At 36.6% G+C, this 23,504-nt stretch overlaps 2 protein-coding genes across 4 annotated transcripts in view; both read left to right on the top strand.

The window, feature by feature from the left end:
• The window catches only part of slc8a3 (solute carrier family 8 member 3), a 36,345-nt gene extending 33,203 nt beyond the window's left edge, over nt 1-3,142 (top strand). For 2 of the 3 annotated variants that reach the window (XM_026223633.1, XM_026223630.1), the window contains 2 exons: nt 103-375; nt 1,604-3,142. In XM_026223633.1, the coding sequence (XP_026079418.1) occupies nt 103-375; nt 1,604-1,980 (650 nt within the window). In that variant the 3' untranslated portion in view covers nt 1,981-3,142. The remainder of the gene's footprint in view (nt 1-102; nt 376-1,603) is intronic. The other variant, XM_026223631.1, reaches the window with a different exon arrangement.
• A 3,050-nt stretch (nt 3,143-6,192) lies between these two features.
• map3k9 (mitogen-activated protein kinase kinase kinase 9) lies at nt 6,193-23,436 on the top strand. Its single transcript, XM_026223629.1, has 11 exons — nt 6,193-7,723; nt 9,762-10,175; nt 12,056-12,236; nt 13,532-13,680; nt 14,365-14,540; nt 15,230-15,470; nt 15,656-15,778; nt 15,880-16,003; nt 16,097-16,209; nt 18,478-19,194; nt 19,655-23,436. The coding sequence occupies exons 1-11, from the start codon at nt 7,357-7,359 to the stop codon at nt 20,053-20,055; spliced, it is 3,006 nt and encodes a 1,001-aa protein (XP_026079414.1). The 5' UTR covers nt 6,193-7,356; the 3' UTR covers nt 20,056-23,436.
• The last annotated feature ends 68 nt before the right edge of the window (nt 23,437-23,504 follow it).

Here is a 23,504-nt window from a genome sequence, read left to right as displayed (position 1 = left end):
CTAACATTTTTCATTTTCTTTTTTTTCCTGTCCCCCATTCTGCTTTCCTTTCTTTCTTTCTTGCTTTCGCTCTTTATTTCTGTCATCCTGTCTTTATCTCAGGAGATGAGGACGAGGATGAGGGGGGAGAGGAACGTCTGCCATCTTGTTTCGACTATGTCATGCACTTCCTGACTGTGTTCTGGAAGGTTCTGTTCGCCTGCGTCCCGCCCACGGAATATTGGAACGGGTGGGCGTGTTTCATTGTTTCCATTGTGATCATCGGTCTATTGACTGCTGTGATCGGTGATCTGGCCAGTCACTTCGGCTGCACCATTGGCCTGAAGGACTCAGTCACCGCTGTGGTGTTTGTAGCCCTGGGAACATCCATCCCTGGTGAGTTTGCATATGCTTTTATTTTCCTACATTTTTATAAGTACCATTTTAAAGGGGTCATATCATTTACACAACTTTTCGACAGTTTAACATTTCAGCATTATTAAAACAAAGAAAAGATTATTGAGCACCAAATTAGCACATTAAAATAATTTTAGAAGAATCATGTGACATTGAATTCTGGAGTAATGGCTGCTCAAAATTCTGCAATGTCATTACAAAAATGAATTACATTAGAAAATATATTAAAAGTGAAACCGCTTATTTTAAATTGTTATAATATTTCACAATATTAGAATATTTTTTATCAAAGAAATGCAGCCTTTTTGAGTATAATAGAAGTCTTCCAAAAACATTAAGGTATCTTACCATCCCCAAACTTTTGAACAGTAGTGAATAGTGTTTTCTCTCATCTCTACTTATAATTAATAAAGTGGTTTCTCGCTAAATAAATCATAGATTGTTTTTTGTTTTTTTAATACACGATTTCACTTGAAGTTTCTATTTAACAAAGGAATCCTGGAGAAAAAAACTATCATGGTTTCCAAAAAAAATATTGAGCAGCACAACTGTTTTCAACATTAATAAAACAAAGAAATATTTAATATGCACCAAATTAACATACTAGAATGATTTCTGAAGGATCACATGATACAGAAGACTTTTGAAGATTAAACTTTTCCATTACATTAACATATTACATGTTTATATATATTAAAATAGATTAGATTCAGTTATTTTAATTTGTAATAAAAAATATGTTTATTAAAAGTTTTATTAATATTACATATTAAATATCACAATGTTAATGTATTTTTGATCAAATCAATTGGTGAGGGCAATGTTTTTCTTCCAAAAACATAACAAATACATAAAATACCCAAAACTATGGAGCAATAGTTGTGCAGTTTTTTTTTCATGGTGCACTTATAGTCAATAAAGTTGTTTCTGCCAAAATCAATCATAAAATTTAATGAGGTTGATCTGTCTGACATCAAATAATTGTGAGGGTCCACACATCAGTTTTGCTGTTTAGTTTTAATAACTAAACTTTTTGGATTAGAAGGAAGTTTGGAAAGTTACAGTATGTTTTTATCATACATAAATACATAAATTTTATCTCATAAAATCAATAGAAATCTGATTTGAATCCTTTTAATGCTTGTTAATCATAGATGGTCATATTTTATAATAGCATACACATCAACATGTCTCTTTTTCTCCTCAGACACCTTTGCCAGTAAAGTTGCAGCGGTGCAGGACAGTTACGCGGACGCATCGATCGGTAACGTGACCGGTAGCAACGCTGTGAACGTTTTTTTGGGAATCGGTGTTGCGTGGTCAGTGGCTGCCATCTACTGGCACATGCAGGGTCGTCCTTTCGAGGTGCAGGCAGGTTCCCTGGCATTTTCGGTCACTCTTTTCACCATCTTTGCCTTCCTGGCGGTAGGTGTCCTGCTGTACCGGCGGAGGCCTCACATCGGTGGAGAGCTGGGCGGTCCACGCACACAGCGCATCTTCACGACACTCTTTTTCTTCGGTCTCTGGTTTCTCTACATCCTTTTCTCCAGTCTTGAGTCTTACTGTCATATACAGGGCTTCTGAAGAGATCAGATGGGATGGGATGGGTTGGGGGTTGGAGATGAGGAGAGATTGATGCCAGGAAACCTCTTCTAGTCGTAAATTACAGAGTAAGAGCTAAGGATTGATTCGGAAAGGTCGCTGAGGTTTTAAGCAGGGGCTACAAAAAGGACATTCGTTCCACAGATACCCTCACGCTGAAGATGAAGAGTGTGAAACATCTCTCTGAGGGGTGGGACAGTCTTAACCTGGAGTCTGAGCTTTTCACAATCTATATTTTTCTCAACACCTGCTGAGAACGACTTTTTTCTAATGAAGTATTTTGGGAAAAAAAAATACACAAAAAATAACAAAAAGATTTAAAGGACTCAAAGGACTATTTTCAAATCTGCTTCCAGGATTGGAAATAATATTTCAACAAAAAATGAAAATATATAACTACGTGAAATCTGTTATTGAGTGACATTTGAAGGACCCATAAAGATATCATTTATTTATTTTCCCTCGTTTAGTTTGGTAAGAACAAACAGATATTAAAGCTTTTACCGTCAGGCCAAAGTCCCGGCTAGGGAGAGTGGCTCGGAAACACAGAACGCTGAGTAGACAAACGGAGAAGAGAGATGAATATGAACAATGGCTGAACACTGCATTTTCTCCCTGATATTCCTGTATGGATATAATCTGCTTCCATATTTTTTGTGTACTTCCGTGTATTTCCTTGCCAAGTGTTGCTATTTCGAGAATCAGAGGCTTCAGAGGGTTGCGGGAGAACAGAATGCAAAACAAAAACCATGATACAGAGGAAAAATGAGGCCTTTTAGCATTTGAACATTCATCAAAATGAATCACTAGTGTATTTTCTGAGAGAGCACCGCATCTGCTATTACAGTTGTTATTGTTTTTTTATCAGTTTGTATTTCAGTCTTTCAGTGTCATTGAACAAACATAAAGCACCCCAAAGAAATCTCCCACCCCCACTTCACCCCAGAGAGTCCCTCTTTATAGAGTCACGAGACCATTTAACCATGAGCTCCTTATGTGCGCATCTAAACAGTGTCTGAAGTGTCAGTGATGTCGGTGGGGAATCCCAAATAGGTTTTATTGGGGCCTTTAATGTGGTTCATAATGTTTACAGGCCTTCGGTCCAGAAAAGAGTGAGAATGGTGCAGTAAAAACTGATTTGTTTAACATGGTGTGGAGAGTTTTTTGCATTTCAGGGAGATGTAGAGAAATTTTGGGCAAATCTGCATAAATAGTTCACCTAAAATTGAACATTTGCTGAAAATTACACACCCTCGGGCCATCCAAGATGAAGATGAGTTTGTTTCTTCATTGGAAATATAACATCACATCACAAGTTCACCAATGGATCCTCTGCAGTGAGTGGGTGCCGTCATATAATGAAAGTCGAAACTGATAAAAACATCACTGTAATCCACATGACTCCAGTCCATCAATTAATGTCTTACTCTATACTAGTCCAAAATACCAGTCCATAATCTATAACAAGGCTTCCTCCTGTGAAAAAGTCCATCCTCTGTTATCCTCTCACATCAAAATCCACCAACATATTTGTTTGGAACTGTTTGGGACTGTTTTTGCTTGTAAACAGTGCTTGATCTCTGATCTGATTCGAAAGAGATGACTTTTTTCACTTGAGAAAGCAGTCGCATAGGAGTTAAAAACACCTTGATGAATTTGTTTACAATTACAAACATGCATCTTTTTTTCTTCACAAGATATTAATTAATAGGCTGGATTATTTTTTTATCAACTCGCATTCTGACGGCACCCATTCACTGCAGTGGATCCATTGGTGAGCAAGTGATGTAAGAAAACATTTCTCAAAAATCTGTTCTGGTGAAGAAACAGGAGGGTCTCATTTTTGAGCTAATTATTTTTTTTTAAAGCGGTCATTAATTTATTTTACTGAAGTATTTCCGTGCCTGTTTTTGCTGTAGTGAGCTGAAAAATAATGATGTGGATGTTGTTTCTGTATTATTTGTGGAAGTGATGTCATAAAGAATAGTTTAGCCCAGAACCAAAGAGCAGAACCTCAGACTGCCACCCAGAAGCTGCAGTGGTTCTCTGGGCCACCGGGGGGCCACAGCCCCTTTACACCTCTGTTTTTTTTTGTATAACTCTTGCATTTTGTGTGCATGAGTGTATGTCACCTTTATTTATATAGTGCTTTAAACAAAAATACATTGCGCCAAAGCACTGAACAACATTCATTTGGAAAACAACATTCATTTTGGTATGTATGTTGATGTGTTTTATGTTTGCTCATTACAAATACAGGCCAAATCAGTTGTATTCAGGACAACAGTGTTGGGATCACAGCATTTACAACAGACAGGTTTCATTTTTTTTATGTTTACATTCATGTATAGCTTTGTATGTGTTGCTTTTGAGTGAGAGCAGTTGAAAACGCATTTAATCTCTGAAAATCTCTCCATCCAAATTGCATATGTAACTGCTGGCATCGTTTCAGCCTGCTCTGTGCTTCCTACTCAGTGGCTACTCAGTACATAATCGATGTGCTTTAGCTTTACAGTACAAGAATCACACAGAAATCACAACATTTCGCACTGAACATTCACCAGTGCTCTATGACTCATACAGGCTCGTGTTAATGAGTTTTTAGTGTTTTAACTTTTGTTTTTGTGCAGAAAGGCAGGAGTGTGTGTTAGCTTAGCTACACAACAGACACTTTCTTTATCCACACACAATGACTTTGTGAGCATGTACTGCCTACATAGACAGCATCATATACTTCTAATATATGCAACTAATTATGCAGCTTTCTAAGATGCCTTACTTTGGACATATTTCAGGCAGCATTACTTGTATTCTTTAAGTTGAATCTCTTATCATCCAAAAAGGATTGTTTTATCCTTTATAATGTTACAAAACATTTCGATTTAAAATAAATGCTGTTCTTCAAATTTGTATCCTGAAAACATTTGTTATGGTTTCCACAAAAATATTAAGTTGTACAACTGTTTACAACATTGATGATATTAAGAAATGTTTCTTGAGCACCAAATCAGAATATTAGAATGATTTCTGAAGCAGCATGTCACACTAAAGACTGAAAATTCAACTTTGCCATCACAGAAATAAATGAAATTTTAAAATATATTAAATTAGGAAATGTTATTGTAAATTTTAATAATATTTAACAATTCTACTGTCTTTACTGTATTTTTGGCCACATAAACACAAGCTGTCTATTTTTATGCAATCACATTGTTAGCTTAGAGGCATGATAACAGCAAACTTCTTTGAAACATTTGTGAGTCGAGACTCCCAAGGAGCACAATTTACATGAAACACTGACTTGCTGCCTATATGTAGAGCGTTACAAATCATTCACTTCTGATGTTCTCTGTGTAGGCAGTAGACAGCAAGGCAGCTCACACACCTCATTGGCTGTTCTGTGCACCAGTATTAGGCATGTAAAAAAAAAAAGGTTAAAAAAATTGCATTTACACAGTATTCAGTTTGAACACTCAGTGACTTTCAGCGTGCCGCTTCTTTTCTGCCAGGATGTGTTGTTGAATGTGTCTGGTGTCAGAGGGCAGCTACAGTAGATCTTCACCACATCTGTGCACATGTGTATCTTTCAGATGGTTTGTGGTAAAGGTAGCACTCTTATAAACCTTATTACCCAGTTTGGCTGACTCAGTTAACAGCGTTGGGCTCAAACGTAGAGTGTTAAGGACTTTGAATTGCTATTAATGTCTCGGCCTGGGTCAGATCACACACACCTATGCATTCACACATGCACACTTGAGTTAACTGAACACTGCTGTTGACTGGGGAGGGTTGTTATGAATATGCGGGTTGGTCTTCATGTAGTATTATGGTTGAACATGAAAGTCAGCTGCAACCACCAGTTGAACTACTGCCAGCTAACACTTCCAGCTGTTTAGATGCAGGTGAACTGGCTTAAAAGAGATTTCAGATGATGTCACTATAACCTTGAAGTCACACAAGTCTTACAATTGTATCAGGGGTCTGAGTCTCTCTCTCTCTCACACACACAAACACACTCCTCTTCAGCCTGGTGATGAAGCAGATGGTGGATATGTTCATCCATTGTTGTTTTCTTTCTTTTTTGTTTTGTTTTTTACTCTTCTCTCACAAAAAATATCATGTTTTATTTTTATTTTCAGGGAATTATGCATGAAATTTAACTTAATTTAATTGATTTATGTCCACTGATTTATTTATTTAAAATTCTTTTGGTCAACAGAAAAATACAAATAAAATATTTGAAAAACCTCTGGTATCGGTTGTCATAAATGTTATCTGGTCAAAGTATTTCAATCAGATTGTGTCACATGGTCACCAACAGTACTACCAAATGTAAAATCATATTTTTGCTATATCAGTAGGGTAAAACAACTGAGGGTAATTAATATATGATTAAGGTAAATTTTAAATACATACTAGCTTTCTTAGCAAAAACTGTATTTATCATGTATGTCAAGGGTGGGGAAATTTGTTACGTGTTTTAATATCATAAATTTATCCTGATATCAAAACACATTTGATAAAATGTGATAAAACTGTTATTTGTACTTTTTGTGTATGGTTTACATTTTTGCTAATTTAATTAAAAATTTGGTTTCAAAATTATTTCATAAAATGTTTTATTTTGTTTTATAATAATAAGCTTTTTAATAGCGTAACAAGGTCAATATTACCTAAATCAGCTATATTGTTTTTCCTACGCAATAATAACTGTTTGAGATTTTAGAAATGTGTATTTGAGCTATTCAATGGTGTAAATGTGTGACAACTAACCCCAGTTTCGGTTTATAAGATGATAATCTTGTCCCTTTCGAAAAAAAATGTGCTAAAACAGGCTACTCAGAGTAATTCTGACTATTTGCTGTGTTAAATAGAAATGTATTGATCTTTCTGCTCAACTCAACCTTTTTATTCTGTAGTGCGCTGTCCAGCCCCGTGGTGCTGAAGGATTCTCCGGCATTTGCTGTGAAAGAGATTTAGTGGGCGGGTCTTTTAAAGAGGCGAAACGTGATTGATGCGCCACTGCGCCAATCAAAACGCAGCAACCAGGAATTCGTTAACACGTTAAACCACTGGAATCATGAGCTGGGAGGGGGTGAGTGCCGCTGTGTCGCTAGCAATGATGGGTGCGGGACAATGTTGTAGCCAATTAAAGCAAAAAGTGCCTTATGTTCGGGACTGAAAGATCATTTAACGAGCCGGGCGGCCCCTTATGAAACGGGCTGCGGGTGTGGAGCTCGTTGAGGCTAGAGGTAGCTCGGATTAATCGCTACTTATGCTGCGGCTTTGCGCCTGGTCTTGAGCTCTGCGGCAGGTGAGGAGCTGAACCGGGCCGGGCCGCCCTTATGGATCGGCAGCATGGATGCTTTCAGTTTCTCCTTTAACAGCAGCGGCGGCCCGGACAGCAAAGACAGCGATGAAGCCGCAGAGCCCCGGCCGGAGTTTGGCCATGCGGCAGCGGCGACCCCGTCCGGAGCCGGTTACTGGACCGCCGTGTTCGACTACGAAGCTACCGCCGAGGATGAGCTCAGTCTGCGGAAGGGGGATCGGGTGGAGGTGTTATCCAAGGACTCACTGGTGTCCGGGGATGAGGGGTGGTGGACAGGTATGATCGAGGACCGGGTCGGTATTTTCCCTAGTAACTACGTGAGCAGTAATGGCATCTCGGAGAAGATTCGGGACACGCCGGAAGACTATGGCGACTATTCGGTGCCTCAGTTACATTGTGAGTAACGTTAACCATATATCTATCTGCATAAAGCATGCATACACCCGCCTTCACTGAGAAGATGGCATGCATTATGTTTTGTGATTAGTTGTTTTTGCACACACTGATCAAAAAACACATCAGCACAGCTTTTGCTGCACATTCTCTTTTGAGGGGAAAAAAATTAACCAATCTAAGATAGTGTACTGATCTTTCAGCATGGCTAAACTAGAGCTCATTTCAAAATTTGAATTTTTAAAATCCAGCCAATTTATCAGACTGGGAGACTAACTAAGACCTGCAAACAAGCTTAGACAACTGGGTTCAGGTTGTTCCAAGATGGTCTTCAGCTGGTTGACCAGCACTAGTTTTTCAAAAATCAGCTGATATAGGTAGTCAGTGAAGGTCTACCAGCTAATAGGCCTAACAGCTGCCATGTCTCAAAAGAAAATCTTAAAGGAATAGTTTGCCTTAAAAAGAAAAAAAGAAAAGGAAATTCTGTCATCATTTGCTCACCCTCATTTACTCCAATCCTGAATTACTTACTTTTATGTATGTGGAACACAAAAGAAAGTCAAGCAACATTGGACCCCATTGACTTTCACTGAATGGACAGAGACATTTTTCAGTATATCTGACATTAATATTTGTTTACATATATTTATACATTAAGATTTGCTACTATTAAGACACAAACAGGCACTGATTTTGGGTAATGGGGTTCATCTGGATTCATATTCCATATGAGACTCCGTAAAACATTGTATTGGTGGCATTTTCCTCATACTTTAAGGCATTAGGTGTATTTATTGATATGTAGTCCTTTATTTGCTCATGTTATTCTGTGTGCTTATAATGAGGAAGCGTATCTGCTATGTTTTGCATCTCTCATGCTCTCTGTTATCGTACGAGTGTCCTTATGTTGTCAGTCACATGTCATGGGTTGCTGGTGGTCGTCTGCTTTTCCTGAATAGCTGCTGGCCTACTTTTTATCATGTGGTTCTTGCCAACTGCAATATTAATAAGAGACACAGTGGCCCAGACACACCGTCATCCAGACGGCTGGGGAGAGTCGATCGCACGCACATCTTTGTTTTGCTGCTTTCCATTTTCTCCTATATCAGCCATCATTTTTAAAGAACATATCTCACAATGTGAATCTGCTTTCTGCAGATTAATGCCAGTCTCTTTTGCCTGAATCTATCAGGCAATCAAGCTGTTATTCATGTCAATGTAAATTTCAGTTTTCAGCCCCTTTCTGATTTAGTCTATTAAATAAACATGATGGATCACACTATGTATTCCAAGATGGAAAACATATACACTACCTATTAAAAGTTTGGAATAATTAAGATTTGTATATTGTTTTTGAAAGATGTCTCTTAAGCCCTCCAAAGGCAGCATTTATTTGATCAAAAATATTATAAAAACAGTAATATTATGAAATAGTATTTTTTCTTGTGTTGGCAAAGCTGAATTTTCAGCATCATTACTCTAGTCTTTAGATTCACTTGATCCTTCAGAAATCATTCTAATATGATGATTTGCTGCTTATTATTATCAATTTTTAAATAGTTTTTTGCTGCTTAATATAACTGTGGAAACTGTGATACACTACCATTCAAAGATTTGTGGTAGGTAAGAATAAAACAGGTATGGTATTTAATATTCAGTAAGGATGCAATAAATTCTTCAAAGTTAAATTAATCAAGGACATTTATCTTGCTCCAGAAGATTTCTTTTTTTAAGATAAATGCTATTATTTATCAAAGAAAAATATTAAGCCAAACTTTTTCAACACTGGTAATATTAGGAACCATTATCAAGAAATGAGCACCAATAATCATTTTGCAATAGGTCATCATATTAGAATGATTTCTACAGGATCGTGTGAAACTAAGGACTGGAGTAATGGCTGCTTAAAAATGAGCTTTTAATGGTTTAAAATAATATAGACAAAGTTAAGTAAACATTTGTTGCTTGTAATACATTACTTAGTAATAAGTAAACAGCATACTGTACATCTGTGGCATAGTTTTTGTCTCTTTCCTGTCAGTACTTCAGATAGATTTCAGTGAGCTGGCGCTGGAGGAAATGATCGGCGTCGGAGGTTTTGGAAAGGTCTACCGTGCCATTTGGAAAGGGATGGAGGTGGCAGTGAAAGCTGCTCGACAGGACCCCGATGAGGATGTGTCACAGACGCTGGAGAGCGTTCGTCAAGAGGCCAAGCTCTTTGCCATGCTGAGACACCCCAACATCATGGGCCTTCTGGGAGTGTGTCTGCAGGAGCCCAACCTCTGCCTGGTGATGGAATACGCCCGCGGCGGGCCGCTCAACCGGGCCCTGGCTGGGAAACGCATCCCTCCTCACACGCTGGTGGACTGGGCTGTACAGATTGCAAGAGCCATGCTGTACCTGCACTGTCAGGCCATTGTACCTGTCATCCACAGAGACCTGAAGTCCAGCAACAGTAAGACAGCTGTCAATATTATTAGACCTTATGTCAAGGGTTTTTAAAAGCTTTATGCAAAGGACCCCAAATAATTTCAATTTCAAAAACAATATTGTCTATCCCCAGTGAGGTAGAAAATTGTCTTCAGGCTCAACACACAAACAGCATGAAATAGTCCTCACAACATTACATCACAAAAACACAACTAAAACAATACATAAAATAATAATAATAATAGTAATAATTGTAACCCTCTTGCTAGGGCCTCTCTTCCTAAAAATATAATGGCAGCCATATAATTTCATGTATAAAGAAACATTTATACTGTTAGTGGAAAATAATCAACATCATATTATAAAGGAAATATATATTGTTTCCTGTTTGTTCCATCATTAATTAATAGGATAAAATAATTTATATTTTATTTTTTTAAAGTATTTATATATTAATTTGACAGTTAATCTTTTTTCTACCCACTATATAATTTATTTTCTGCCCACTATTAGAGTAATGTTAGATGTATAAACCTTTAAAAAGATTTGGTTCAAATTTAGTATTATTTGCTAGGACTGTCAACTAAATGAAATAAATAGTTTTTAATAAGTGTTTCATAAGGAAAATGAAAGACTAATAATCCCAAAATTTTTTGTGATTAATATTTTTTAATTCTTAGACATTCAGATATTTAATTTCTGAAATTAACATGGTAACTTTGACAACCTTAAAACATCTTATAAAACACTATTTTATAAAAATATTTCATATCTTAATTTAACTTCATTCTGCGAAAAATTCATTTTGCTAAATATTTTATTCAAATTTTGTTTCACTAATATATGTATTATACTTTATTATATATATATATATATATATATATATATATATATATATATATATATATATATATATATATATATATATATATATATATATATATATATATGAGTTAATATAATATCATTAACAACCTTAAAAAATGCATTTAACAAAATATTTTTCCCAATAATTTCCCCCTCTAATATCGTTAACATGAAAAGAAATACTTAATATCTGAAGTTAACATGATATCTTTGACAACCTTTTCTCTCTTATATTTTCTCCAAACACCCCTTTGTGGCCAGCAGTTTGAAAACCTTGGAATATGCAGGGATTTCATAGTCTGCTCTTTTTCATGTGTGTATGGTTGTTTGTGTCAGTGGATTGTATAGTATTGTACATACTGTAGAAGTGTGTTTTTGTGTGTATTTTTGTAGCTGGAGGGCTTGGCTGCTGTATTGGCTCTCTGAGTATGTAAGTGGTTTGTAATCCTGTGTTTGGCAGTTGACTTGTCTGATTGGATCCTCTAAACCCAAAGCGTATTACAGAGGATTTGCATTCACCTTCACTCCCTGCCACTTGATTGGCTACCTAAAACATGTCCTGGGCTCTCATTGGCCACTCAGATATGATTAGCATAGGACCATACAGACATAGGACCTCTTTATTGGTTGTGTTGTGGAAAAACAAAGTCAGCTAACTTTAACAACACAAACTTAGAGAAAAACACATTGAAACTTACTGCCAAGCTGTGATGTACATAAATAAGCTTTTGTCCTGTAAATATAACATTGAAGTATACAAACAACCATCACTGGATTTGACTTATGACCTTTTACATTCCTGCCATACTGTGTTCAAATTAGGTTTAGAGTTGGTGAAGTTGTTACTTTTAAACTTTTTCACTTACACTTTTAAAGTGAAAGCGTTGACCAATTCAGCACCACTCTGGTGGACAGCTCCTTTACTGCTTAAAGCTGCCTGTCAGTCAAATGCTGAAGATTTCAGTTTTTTGTTGTATTCATAGTAACCTCTGTATTGTGAATTTAATCCTTATTATTGATGTTATCTCCAACCCATAGTCTTGATTCTGGAACGTGTGGAGAATGACGATCTGAGCAACAAGACTCTGAAGGTGACAGATTTTGGTTTGGCTCGAGAGTGGCATCGAACCACGAAGATGAGCGCAGCGGGGACATATGCCTGGATGGCCCCTGAGGTCATCCGCTCCTCGACCTTCTCCAAGGGCAGTGATGTTTGGAGGTGGGCACCAGGAAATGGGTGTAGTTGTGTGTGTTTGTGGCCTAGCTATGCCAAAGACAAGTCATTCCACATGGCATCCATCTTGGCAAGTCTTCAGCATCTCGTAACCTTATTAAAAATACAAATATGTTCTCCAGAAATTGTTTTTGGGACTTCTTCAAAAACATATATTGTTAATATCAATGTCTTTATTATGAAAAAAAAATATATAGGTTTAGGTTTTGATTAGTCTGTAGTTACTGTAATCTGCTTAATCTAAGAATTATAGAAGTCTTCTTACTGTTAACTAAACTATTAAAAATACATTTGGTAATTGAAACTGCTCTGAAATAAAATAATATACAAATATTTGATGAAAAACTTGCCTTGACGATTTAAATTAAACAACATTGAGTACTAAATTAAAGCTTTATATATATAGGCCCATATATATAAAGAATATTCATACTAAATACTATACTGAACAGAAGTCATTTAGTAATTAATGTCACAATGGGATACACAATACATAATGGTGGGAACAAATCAAATCATACAGTTGTAGCACAAAATTTCTCAGCCATTTTTCAGCACAGTTTTGTTGGCCAAACTATAGGTCACAGATGGCAGTGTCCAATGAAGGTTCTGGTTACCACGGTAACAAACAAATAGTGTCATTAGCCCAGTTTCTGAGGCTGGGCTGTGTGTTGTTTGATGCTGTTCTGTGCATAGCTATTAGTGTCTAAATTTTGCTCCCCACCACAAATCCTGATTACAGAGTACAGAAGGGGAGGGATGGATAGTAAAGTGCTAAAAATAGAAAACTTCAGAAAATATCAAATCTTTGTGAATACTTTGTTGTTCTTATATTAACTAGGTGTGATGTGTTTGTTTTGTGTATGTGTATGGCTGCAGAATCAGTTGATTGTACTCCGTTTGATTCACTGCTATTGTAAAAAGAGCTTGAAATCTACAGTAATATTTATAATTTATAGTTTTTTGAAGGATTTGTGCCCAACATTTGCTGATGTCTTTCCTTCTTTTCTGTTAGGTTTCTGTCAGACTGTCAGCAAGGCAACATTTTTTGCCTAGTTGGCCACTGAAGCATGTATTTTACATTTAAAAGAATATGACACTACAAAGAGACACTTTGAAATGTTAATACAGTGATTTTTTTGTTTACTTTGGAACACAGTAGCTGTCATACATTTTATAGTGTTTCTGTTCAATAGGAGTCTGCTGGTCCTTGACAGCTTGTTATGTTAGTAGTCATGTTTAAACTTCAAACTCTCTGTCTGTGTGTGTCTTTCTCTCAGTTATGGTGTTTTGCTGTGGGAGCTGTTGACGGGAGAGGTGCCATTTCGTGGCATTGATGGACTGGCGGTAGCTTATGGTGTGGCCATGAACAAACTGTCCCTGCCGATCCCCTCCACCTGTCCTGAGCCATTTGCCCGGCTGATGGAAGGCATGAATCTCATAAACAGCAGTTCTTCTGCAACTTATTAACTTAAGAACTGTGTGTTACTAAATTCTTGCCATCATTTACTCACCCTCCACAAAATGACAAATAATAACATAACAAGTATCAAAAACTGGCAGCTGTGGTTGCCAGAAATTCATCATAAAATTCCTGGGACATTGTTTCTAGTATTGAGATACCTGTATATACTACAGCTTAAAAATAAAATAAAATTCTATATGAAATACATATACAGTATGTATTAAAATAATAAAGTAATACTGAATAGAAGTAATTTAGATATTAAGGTTAATATAAAAATACTGTGACAATGTTCCTGGTATTACAGGAAGCCTGTATGAGTTACAGTTTATGTTAAATGACATACTGTTAACATTCCTATCTACATGAAGTGCCAAAATCTGTTTTTACCTTATAATCGACTGGTAACCTCTATAATAATACAAGTGGTAAAATAGAAGGCAAGGTGATAAATCAGAGCATTCTCAATTTTGTGTTCGTCTGAGGAAAAAAGTCATACAGTAAATTTTTGTTTGAATTTTCTATCTAATTAAATGAGTTCGTAGACAAAATATAGAAATGAAAATAGATTCACTAATCAAAAGGCTCATAGTCCCACACCCCATCTGACCGTCTGTTTGTGGTGTGTGTTTCTCTCACCTGCTGTAGACTGTTGGAATGTTGACCCTCATGCAAGACCCCACTTCACCAGTATTTTAGACCAGCTGACGGCTATCGAGGAGTCAGGCTTCTTTGAAATGCTGGCAGAATCCTTCCAATCCCTGCAGGATGACTGGAAGCTGGAGGTTCAGGAGATGTTTGATCAGCTCAGAGCCAAAGAGAAGGTTTACTTGCTTTCAAAAGTTGTCCAAATGAGAACATCCCACATTTTATCATAAAGCTATAAAATACATAGATACTACTGATTAATCCAAAACTAAACCCTATGCCTCAAAGCCTTAATATATACATTAAATAATACATTAAACTTATTAAATATTTTTTACAAATATTTTAACGACTTGAAAACAATAGTTTTCTGCTTTATTATATTTAAAAATGTTATTTATTCCTGTGCTGCTTAATATATATGTAGAAACAGCTACATATTTTTCAAGATTCTTTGATGCATAGAAAGAAAAAACATTTGAGATAGAAATATTTTGTAACATTATACATGTCTTTATTGTCATATATGTATGATCCATCTTTAATGAATAAAAGTATGAATTTTTTTCAAAACAATTATTACTGACCTCAAACCTTTAAGCAGTTTATATACATTTGTCACCAAAGTAATTCATTTGTCCCCAAAGTAATTCACTTGCTAAGTAAAAGTTAAATAAACTTCCATTTCAACTTGAAACATATTAACCAGAAAAAGTACCAGAACATTGCAGTCAGAACTTTTTATCTGCAGTTTAATCTTTGTTAAACTCACTGCTGTGGTGGTGTCAAAATCAGTATGACATATTGCTCATTAAACTCCTTAATGGATGTGAATGAATCTATCAAGTTCTGTTTCTTGCTGTAGGAGTTGAGGTCCTGGGAGGAGGAACTGAGTCGTGCAGCTGTACAGCAGAAGTGTCAGGAAGAGGCTTTGCGGCGGCGGGAGCAGGAACTGGCAGAGAGAGAAATTCACATTCTGGAGCGAGAGCTTAATGTCATCATTCACCAACTGTACCAGGAAAAACCACGAGTTCAAAACCGTCATGGAAAGTTCCGCCGCAGTCGACTTAAATTGCGTGACGGGAACCGCATCAGCCTGCCTTCTGGTTAGTTTTTCATTGTATTAAATAAATGCATCATATAAACAGCACTACTCATGTGCAGCAAGCAAGATTCAACTCACATTTTGTCTTGTTACCTTGGTGTTTTTCACAATGCATTGTGGGATTGTCTATATGCAAGTGTATATGATGTGAATTTTTGTTGATATAATAGTATGTTTGTGTTTCAGATTTCCAGCATAAGATTACAGTCCAAGCTTCTCCTTCTTTGGACAGAAGGCGGAGCCTCCTGGGCAGTAACTCCACCCCTCCAAACAGCCCCCCTGTTTTGCCACGCCTCCGAGCGATCCAGTGTAAGCGTGTTTATGCATCTGATTGATTCTGTTTAAATTATTGTGAATGTTTGGGTCTGTATACAGTCAGGTCCCTAATGTAGAATATCCTATGCTGACAGTGACCCCAGGGGTCGGATGTCAAGCCTGGGGTCGTAATGCTGCATTCCAGTATGATGAAGATGAGGAGAGGAAGACTTCACGCAAGAAAGGGAGAACGCAAAGGGAGCACAGCGCTGATGAGAGGTGTGCATGTATGTGTGTTTCTAAACAATGCATAAACCTTCATCAAACATTTGTACAATCTCAAACTTCTGCGTGCATGTGTTCCTCACTCAGTTTGAGGACTCCTAAAGAGGCCAGTCGGCAGCGTTCCTGCAGTGCTCCAAACCTGCGACGTTCCCCCAGACACAGTCCCGCTGTTCCTGGCGTGTGCAGCCTGGCAGAGACTGGTAACACACACATTACACTTGATGCTTGGCATCTTAATTGACAATTCTGAAGGTTTTCCATTTGGAATCTCCCCATCTTAATTGAGTGAGAAAAAGGGCTGTCAAAATCACTCTGGACCCCTCACATCCAGCACACTCCCTCTTTGAACTGTTGCCATCTGGTCGACGCTACAGAGCACTGAGCACTAGAACAACCAGACACAGGACCAGTTTCTTCCCTCAGGCAATCCATCTTATGAACAGCTGATAATAACGGCGAACACACTACACTTTATATTTATATACACATACACTTTATTTATCTAACACACATACTTAGCATACACTTAAATTTTGCACATAATATACATGTACATACATAACTGCATTTTGTAATATACCTGCCTACAATTGTCATTTGTATATTGTCATTCACTATCTACTTATTTGTATTTTTTATTCTTTTATTATGTGTTTTATGTTCTGTCGCTGTCATTCTGTTGTACTGCGGAGCTTCTGTCACGAAAACAAATTCCTCGTATGTGTAAACATACCTGGCAATAAAGCTCATTCTGATTCTGATTCTGATTCTGATACTACATCCTTGGTGCATTCACAATAATAGTGATGCACTCACTAAACTCAACTGAATTGAAAGTGATTTTCAAAAGTCGACATGGAGTGGACATTCACTGTATCAGTTTTCTAAATTCATCTTGGTCATCTTATTGTGAAAGAATCATCCATAACCGTGTACATTTTTGACAGTTTATGTAAGCTTGTAATTTTTTTTATCAAAGTTGGGGTAGTGAAACTATTAATCATGATTAATCAATTCAAAATAAAAGTTTATGTTTACATAATATATGTGTATATTTATCATGTATATAAAAATACACACACATATATGTATATATTTTAAACAATGTTTGTATGTATTGTATGTAAACAATAAATAAATATAATATAATAAATATAATATTATATTTACATACATTGTTATATATACTAATATGTTTTCGTAATACAGTGTATACATGTATGTGTGTGTGTATGTGTATTTATATATATATATATATATATATATATATATATATATATATATATATATATATATATATATATATATATAATATATATATACAGCACACACACATATATTCTGTAAACATAAACTTTTAATTTGAATCAATTAAACACGATTAATCTTTTTGCAGTCCTATGTCATCACTGGATCTTGTGGTGATACAACAGATTTCTCTTTAGTGATATATGCTGGACATCTCCAGTCATTTTGTATGCTCAAACTCTGTCCCTTTCTTACAATCAATAGCAAATTTGCTAAAAAAAACTGCTGCATTTTTTATTCTAGTAATATTTTACTATTTAATGAATACACAAAAAACGTTATCATACACACGTTTTTTTTCCCAGAAAAATAATATTCAGATATTAACTATTATGATGCCGTCATTTAATTTTACAATTTTTTTTAAGTGTAAAGATTCATTTAGTGTAGAGATATTTTGTGATGCTGTATGGCAGAGTTATTCAAATGCAGTGCACTGCAGAGTTTAGCTCCAACCATAATTAAACCAGTTAATCAATGTCTTTGGGATCATTAGAAAATCACAAGTAGGTGGGTTTGATAAGGGTTGGAGCTAAACTCTGCACTGCACTGACCCTCCAGGGCAAGATTTGAATAACCCTGCTGTATGGCAAGTAAAATCTGTAAATAAATAAATTCTTAATAGTGTAAATAAATTCTGTCTATCGAAGAGTAAATAGCCAAAAATTAACCAGAATTAGTCATTGTAAAACTTGAGTTGGAATAATTAAAATTTTCTGTTGTGTGACTCTTTAATTACTTTTTTACTTAAATTCATTAAATTCATCTCTTTCAGTAGTTTCAGTACAAATTACAATTCTTCATCCTGTGGTTCATGGCCAAATTCCAATTTTTGCCCAACTCTGTGTCACACGGCCATGCACTCCTTTGTGGATACTTTAAATGTCATAAAATTTGTGATACTGACATTGTATTGGCATCATTGCATCATGCTGATGATACATTTTCCTTATTTTGACATTTCTGCAACAGACCAGTTTAAGCTCATCTGTACAGATTTTTTTACATTATGATATTAGCAACAAAGAATTTAAAAAATCATAAATAAATAAAACAAAATAAAAGCTTAATCCTGCAACTGTCAAGATGTGAAGGCTGGTTATGGTGCAACTTTGAGAAATCTTTCTCCCCCACCTGTCTCTTTCTCTCTCTCTCTGTAGAAAATGAGGACTGCTGCTTCCCATCGGAGTCAGCTGACTCCCCTAGCCAATCATACCTCTGCATCCCGTTCCACAGGGATGGATCCACTATGGACAGTTACGGCATTGAGTGCGGTACGACTGGAATGGCTTCTGATGTTTCCCCCAGTTATACGCGGCGGAGCCCCAGTGGAGGCCGTAAATCAGAACTGGTATTGCTGGGCTGCGGGGCGGCTCTGGCTGCTGTGGGTTTAGGTCAAAATCTATTGGACCTGGTGCGTGTGGAAGAGATTGTACGTCCGCGTTGGGAAGGGCTGTTTCACCGTAGCGGGGGTCCATGTCGTGGAGCCAGCCCACCCACACGCAAACTCTTCAAACGGGAAAGCCCCCGTCGCCCTCCCCCTCTGCCCACGTCCCTCACACTCCTGTCTCTTTCATCTGTGTCTGATTGTAACTCAACCCGATCTCTTCTGCGCTCCGACAGTGAAGAGCTGCTTGTGCTACGCCCACCTACACCCGCTAGACAGACTCCAACTCCTCTGAACCCACTGGTCAACACCCACCTGGAGAGCTTTAAACGGCACCCTCGACAGTCTCTGACGCCCACACACGTGCCCTCTGCACCTAGTGCTGCCTGCAGGCTTCATCGTACACCTTCAGATGGTGCAATAAAGATGGGGTCCCCTTCTGCCCATAACAACCACAATCCTGCCCCTACCACACCCTCCAAAACAACAGGTTAGAAACTCATGCAAACCTCTGGGTCAATGACAGGATGCTTATATTTTTGTCCTGATCTATTTATTAAAAAATATGGTAATACTGTCCTGATATAATAATAATAAAGCCTCAATAAAATAATGTTTTAATGTTATATAATAACTTGTTTTTAAGTTGTGTAGAAAACATATATAACTTTTTATTTGATAAGTCAACTACATTATGTAATTAAATTGAAACCTTTCTCAAAAATGGTATAAAAGTTGTAAAACTACATAAAAACCAACAAAGAGTACATGTAGAGAGAACTTGGTACATTTTTTAAACTAGCTATTTCCAACCTATTTAAAATATTCCTTTTCTTGATACGTCATTGATCCCTCAGTTAACACAATTTGAATTCTTTTCACAGAAACCGCTTCGGTTTGTAGATGTAATTTGGTTTAATTTTGTGCCTTTTGTATTGCTGTGTGTGCAGTGACTCCGAGGACTTTGAGTGAAGACCCCTCAGAGGTGCCCCGTCTTCCTGATCCAAATCTCATCTTCCCACCTACGCCACGTCGGCGCTTCCAACCTGAGCGTCCCAACACTCTGGACTTCCTGGCTAGGCCCCGCCCCTGTCCACGAGCTCGCTGTGGATCCCAGTGGGGTGAATCTCCCGCCCACACATCCAGCACTGAAACCCCATCCACTGTGGAGTTTGGAGGAGGTGTGGCTGTCTTGCCCACTCCAATGGAACAACCAACCCCCTGTTCCCCTTGGGTAAATGACAGCCTTTTGGACCAACAGGATGAAGGACAACACAGGGATGGGACACGACCTCTGTCGTCAGATTCCAGAGACTCACCTTACAGAGTGCGACCAGGGTTTTGCTCCTGATTTCACCTTCACAAATGTAGACCCACTTGGTTTCAGATGTAGCACTTAGACTATAAAGTCAATGCAAGGGGATTTCTAGATACCCTGGAGGAAAAAACTGCTTAAACCAGAGTAATATAGTTAGCTTATTTTAGCAAACTTAAGGTTTAAGCTGGTTTAAGCCTGGTCAAGCTAGCTGGGTGGTCGCCCAAGTGCCCAAAACCCCCTCTTAAACCAGTCATCAGACCAACTTGACTGGACTAGAAGACCAACAAAGACCAGCTTGGTCTGGTTTGAAAGTTTTCTTTTCTTTCAGTATATGTATTCACAATATTAAGAACTGTTTTTAGTGATAAGGATTAATTACCCAGCATAAACCAAATGTGCTTGGTTTTTGCATAATCCAGATGCAGTTATGATCTTCACTATATCCAATTCAATATTACAGATTTTCAACACATATATACACTCCTCATTTTCTTCCTTTTGTATTTTGCAATGTTTTTCTTCTTAAATCAAGATTCATTTCCTTGAAAATCAAAATGACTGAATCAAAAGTCCTGTTTTCTTAAAAAAAAAAAAGATGTGACTTAATGCTTAAAAAAATTATTTGTCCAATTTAAAGCAACTGTATGTAGTTTTGTGTATTTTTGCGACTTTGAAGCCCCCTACAGTTAAGTGGGTGGAGTTCACTATACGGTGCAGCTATACACCTACTTTTGTTGTTGCCATAATGCAATTTATCATTTTCTCTGAATTGAGTTCCCTCTCTCTAAACTTAAGTTAATGTACTATCATAATGATTTTGAAACTCATATTTCAAGGGGGTTTTCTCATTTTAAGCATACATTCATTAATTTTGTTATATATTCAGAATTTTTTAATATAATTTTCTTCTCAAAGTAATTGTATCTTGATTTAAGAATGCTTCTAATGGAAAACAAGACAAAAAAAAAAAACTAAGAAAGAATATCGTTTATTGCAGTGTGGGGTCTAACAGTGCATTTTCATAAGCTCTTCTTCAGTAAACTCTACTATTTACCACCAGGCATTATAAGCTATCAAATAAAAATACAATCCAGATGCTTCTTTAATGGCCGGGCTGATTTCTGAGTGCTTTAGAAAAGTACAGGGTCTGCACCTGAGATCTTAAAAGACATTTTATCAGGACACAAACTTCTTTTTTTATTCATATTGAGTGTATTATCTCAGCTGTCCTGCTGCGCTGTATTGACTTCCTCTCTGTATGTACTGTACACATGTCTGCATGTTTATAGTAGATTTAGCTCTCTGAACATAGCACCGGATTAACTGGGGAACCTGGTTTATGGTGGATGGTTTATTTCTGCTACTCATTGGAGACTTCAGGTTTTATTTTCATTACATTAATCAGATTGTACAACTTTAGAAGTGCTTTTCCCGGTCTCATGAATGTATCGTTCTGTCATACTTCTCATATTTAGACCGTTTGAGATCACTGATTGTTCTGTGGTTTTCACTGTAGCATGCAGCACATAGTCTATCACAAATAATATGCTTGTTTAGTGACCTTTTCACTATCCAAACCATCAGTATTAAACAGGGGGAAACGTCTTAAAGAGAAAAGTTTAAATTTATTGGCTCTACATTTTCAGCTATACAATAGTCAGGTACATTATTGCAGTCTTCCGGTGTTTGTGCATGTGCAGTATGTGTGAATGTGTGTGTGTGTTATGCATGCAGTTCAGTGTAACTGATGGATTCCAAGGTGTATGTACATTGACTTTTGTTGGAGATTTTTGAGAATGCATGTTGAATTTGTTTTGCAATTTTTTGGTTATTTAAATTATTTTTATATTCTTCACATTTTTGTTAAGATAAAATTGAAGAAGACAAACAGGTCTGAATATGTTCAGACATTCAAGGTGAACATTCTTTTGCATGTTTACAGCAGTGTTGTCCTCCGTCTCAATCCAATCTTTCATCTCTACACTGAAGAGGCCATCTAGAGACAAAACATTTAGAGCCAAAACAACTGTTTGTGTCTGTCTTCCCCTTTCTGTCACCTGAAACCAGATTTTGAACATTATTTTTCAAGCAAACAGCAAAATGAACTTGCAGTAGAATGCAGAGTCCTGAAATCTGGCAAGAAAATTTGGCTGGGGATTTCGGAACTCTCATTTCATTCCATCTGTATGTCGAACAATGGTCTTTTTTTATGGCTTAAAGGAATGTGTAGCCATCATCAGGAGCATCTGCAATCATTTATCAGCACAATCACTGTTGTCCTGAAGAGCAGGTGTTTTGGGTTCAGAAGCTGCTGCTATGAAACTTGTACTTGCACCCGAGCACATTAGACTTGTGTAAGAGCTCAATTAAAGCCCTGAAATGCTGAGATGTGGTGTTTTGTGACTGACTGTCTTAGGATAGAATACATTCCAGAAAATAATTTTCACATATTATCATCCTCACAGCAAGTAAATGAGACTTGACTGCCATTTTCAAAATGCATGCTCTATTTCATCTCTATTAATATAAGCATTAAGAAAAGACAGACCCATTATTTTTTCATGCACTGATCAATTTTGCTTCCACAACATCTTGTTTCAAACTAGTAGAAAGAAAAAGAATGTAAGTGTTTGTTTTATGACTTTATTTATATGCATCAGTAGATTTGAATTTTGTATTTTAAAGGTTTTCTGGAAAAGGTGTTTTTATTTTATTTTTTTTGGTCCTGCACTGAGCCAGAAATCTCTACTTTATCATTTATGTAGACCAGACTTTTCCATTCTATACTTTTCATTTTCCGTCAGTCTTAATACACAATGTATTCACCCAAGTTTTAAATAGGAAAAATATAAAAACTCTTTTGAGCAAGATGTTAATGTTCTAATCAGATTCAATGATCTATGCTAAGCTAAGCTAAAGTGCTACCGCCAGAACCAGAGATCGGCTGAATGGATAAAAAGTGGTAAAACTTAAAATTAGCCAATTTTCAAAAGAAGAGTGTTCCTTTTATGTACTGTGATTAGCCATTTGATAAACTTTTACCCATCCTTTTCACCATTTTATTTAAATATTGGCTTATTAAAATATTATTTATATTTGAATAAATTAATATATATAAGGGATTTATTAAATGTGAAATTATTGTTTTGTAGTAATACAACCCAATTTTATTTTATTTGGCAAATTTAAGAAAAACTGAATATTTGCAATTGAATTAAATTTCATTCTTATGTTACACACACAGCATGACTAGGACAGATTTCCCATCTGTCCCCAAGAAAGATTTCTATGCAACCTCACCATAGCAACCAGAATGGAGCACAGAATTGGACAGTTTTGTTTTACCTGCTGTTTAGCTGCAAGTAAAACCCATAATAAGCAGTTGAGTACAGTGAAAGATAAAATCCCTTGTCTTTCAAAATTAAAAGATTATCATCAAACTAACATCTTCACTCCTCACCATCAGTAAGAATCAGAGATAA

Source organism: Carassius auratus, chromosome 38, assembly GCF_003368295.1.
Source record: "Carassius auratus strain Wakin chromosome 38, ASM336829v1, whole genome shotgun sequence".
NCBI classification, from domain to species: domain Eukaryota; kingdom Metazoa; phylum Chordata; class Actinopteri; order Cypriniformes; family Cyprinidae; genus Carassius; species Carassius auratus.
This window is presented reverse-complemented; position numbering and strand designations above follow the sequence as displayed.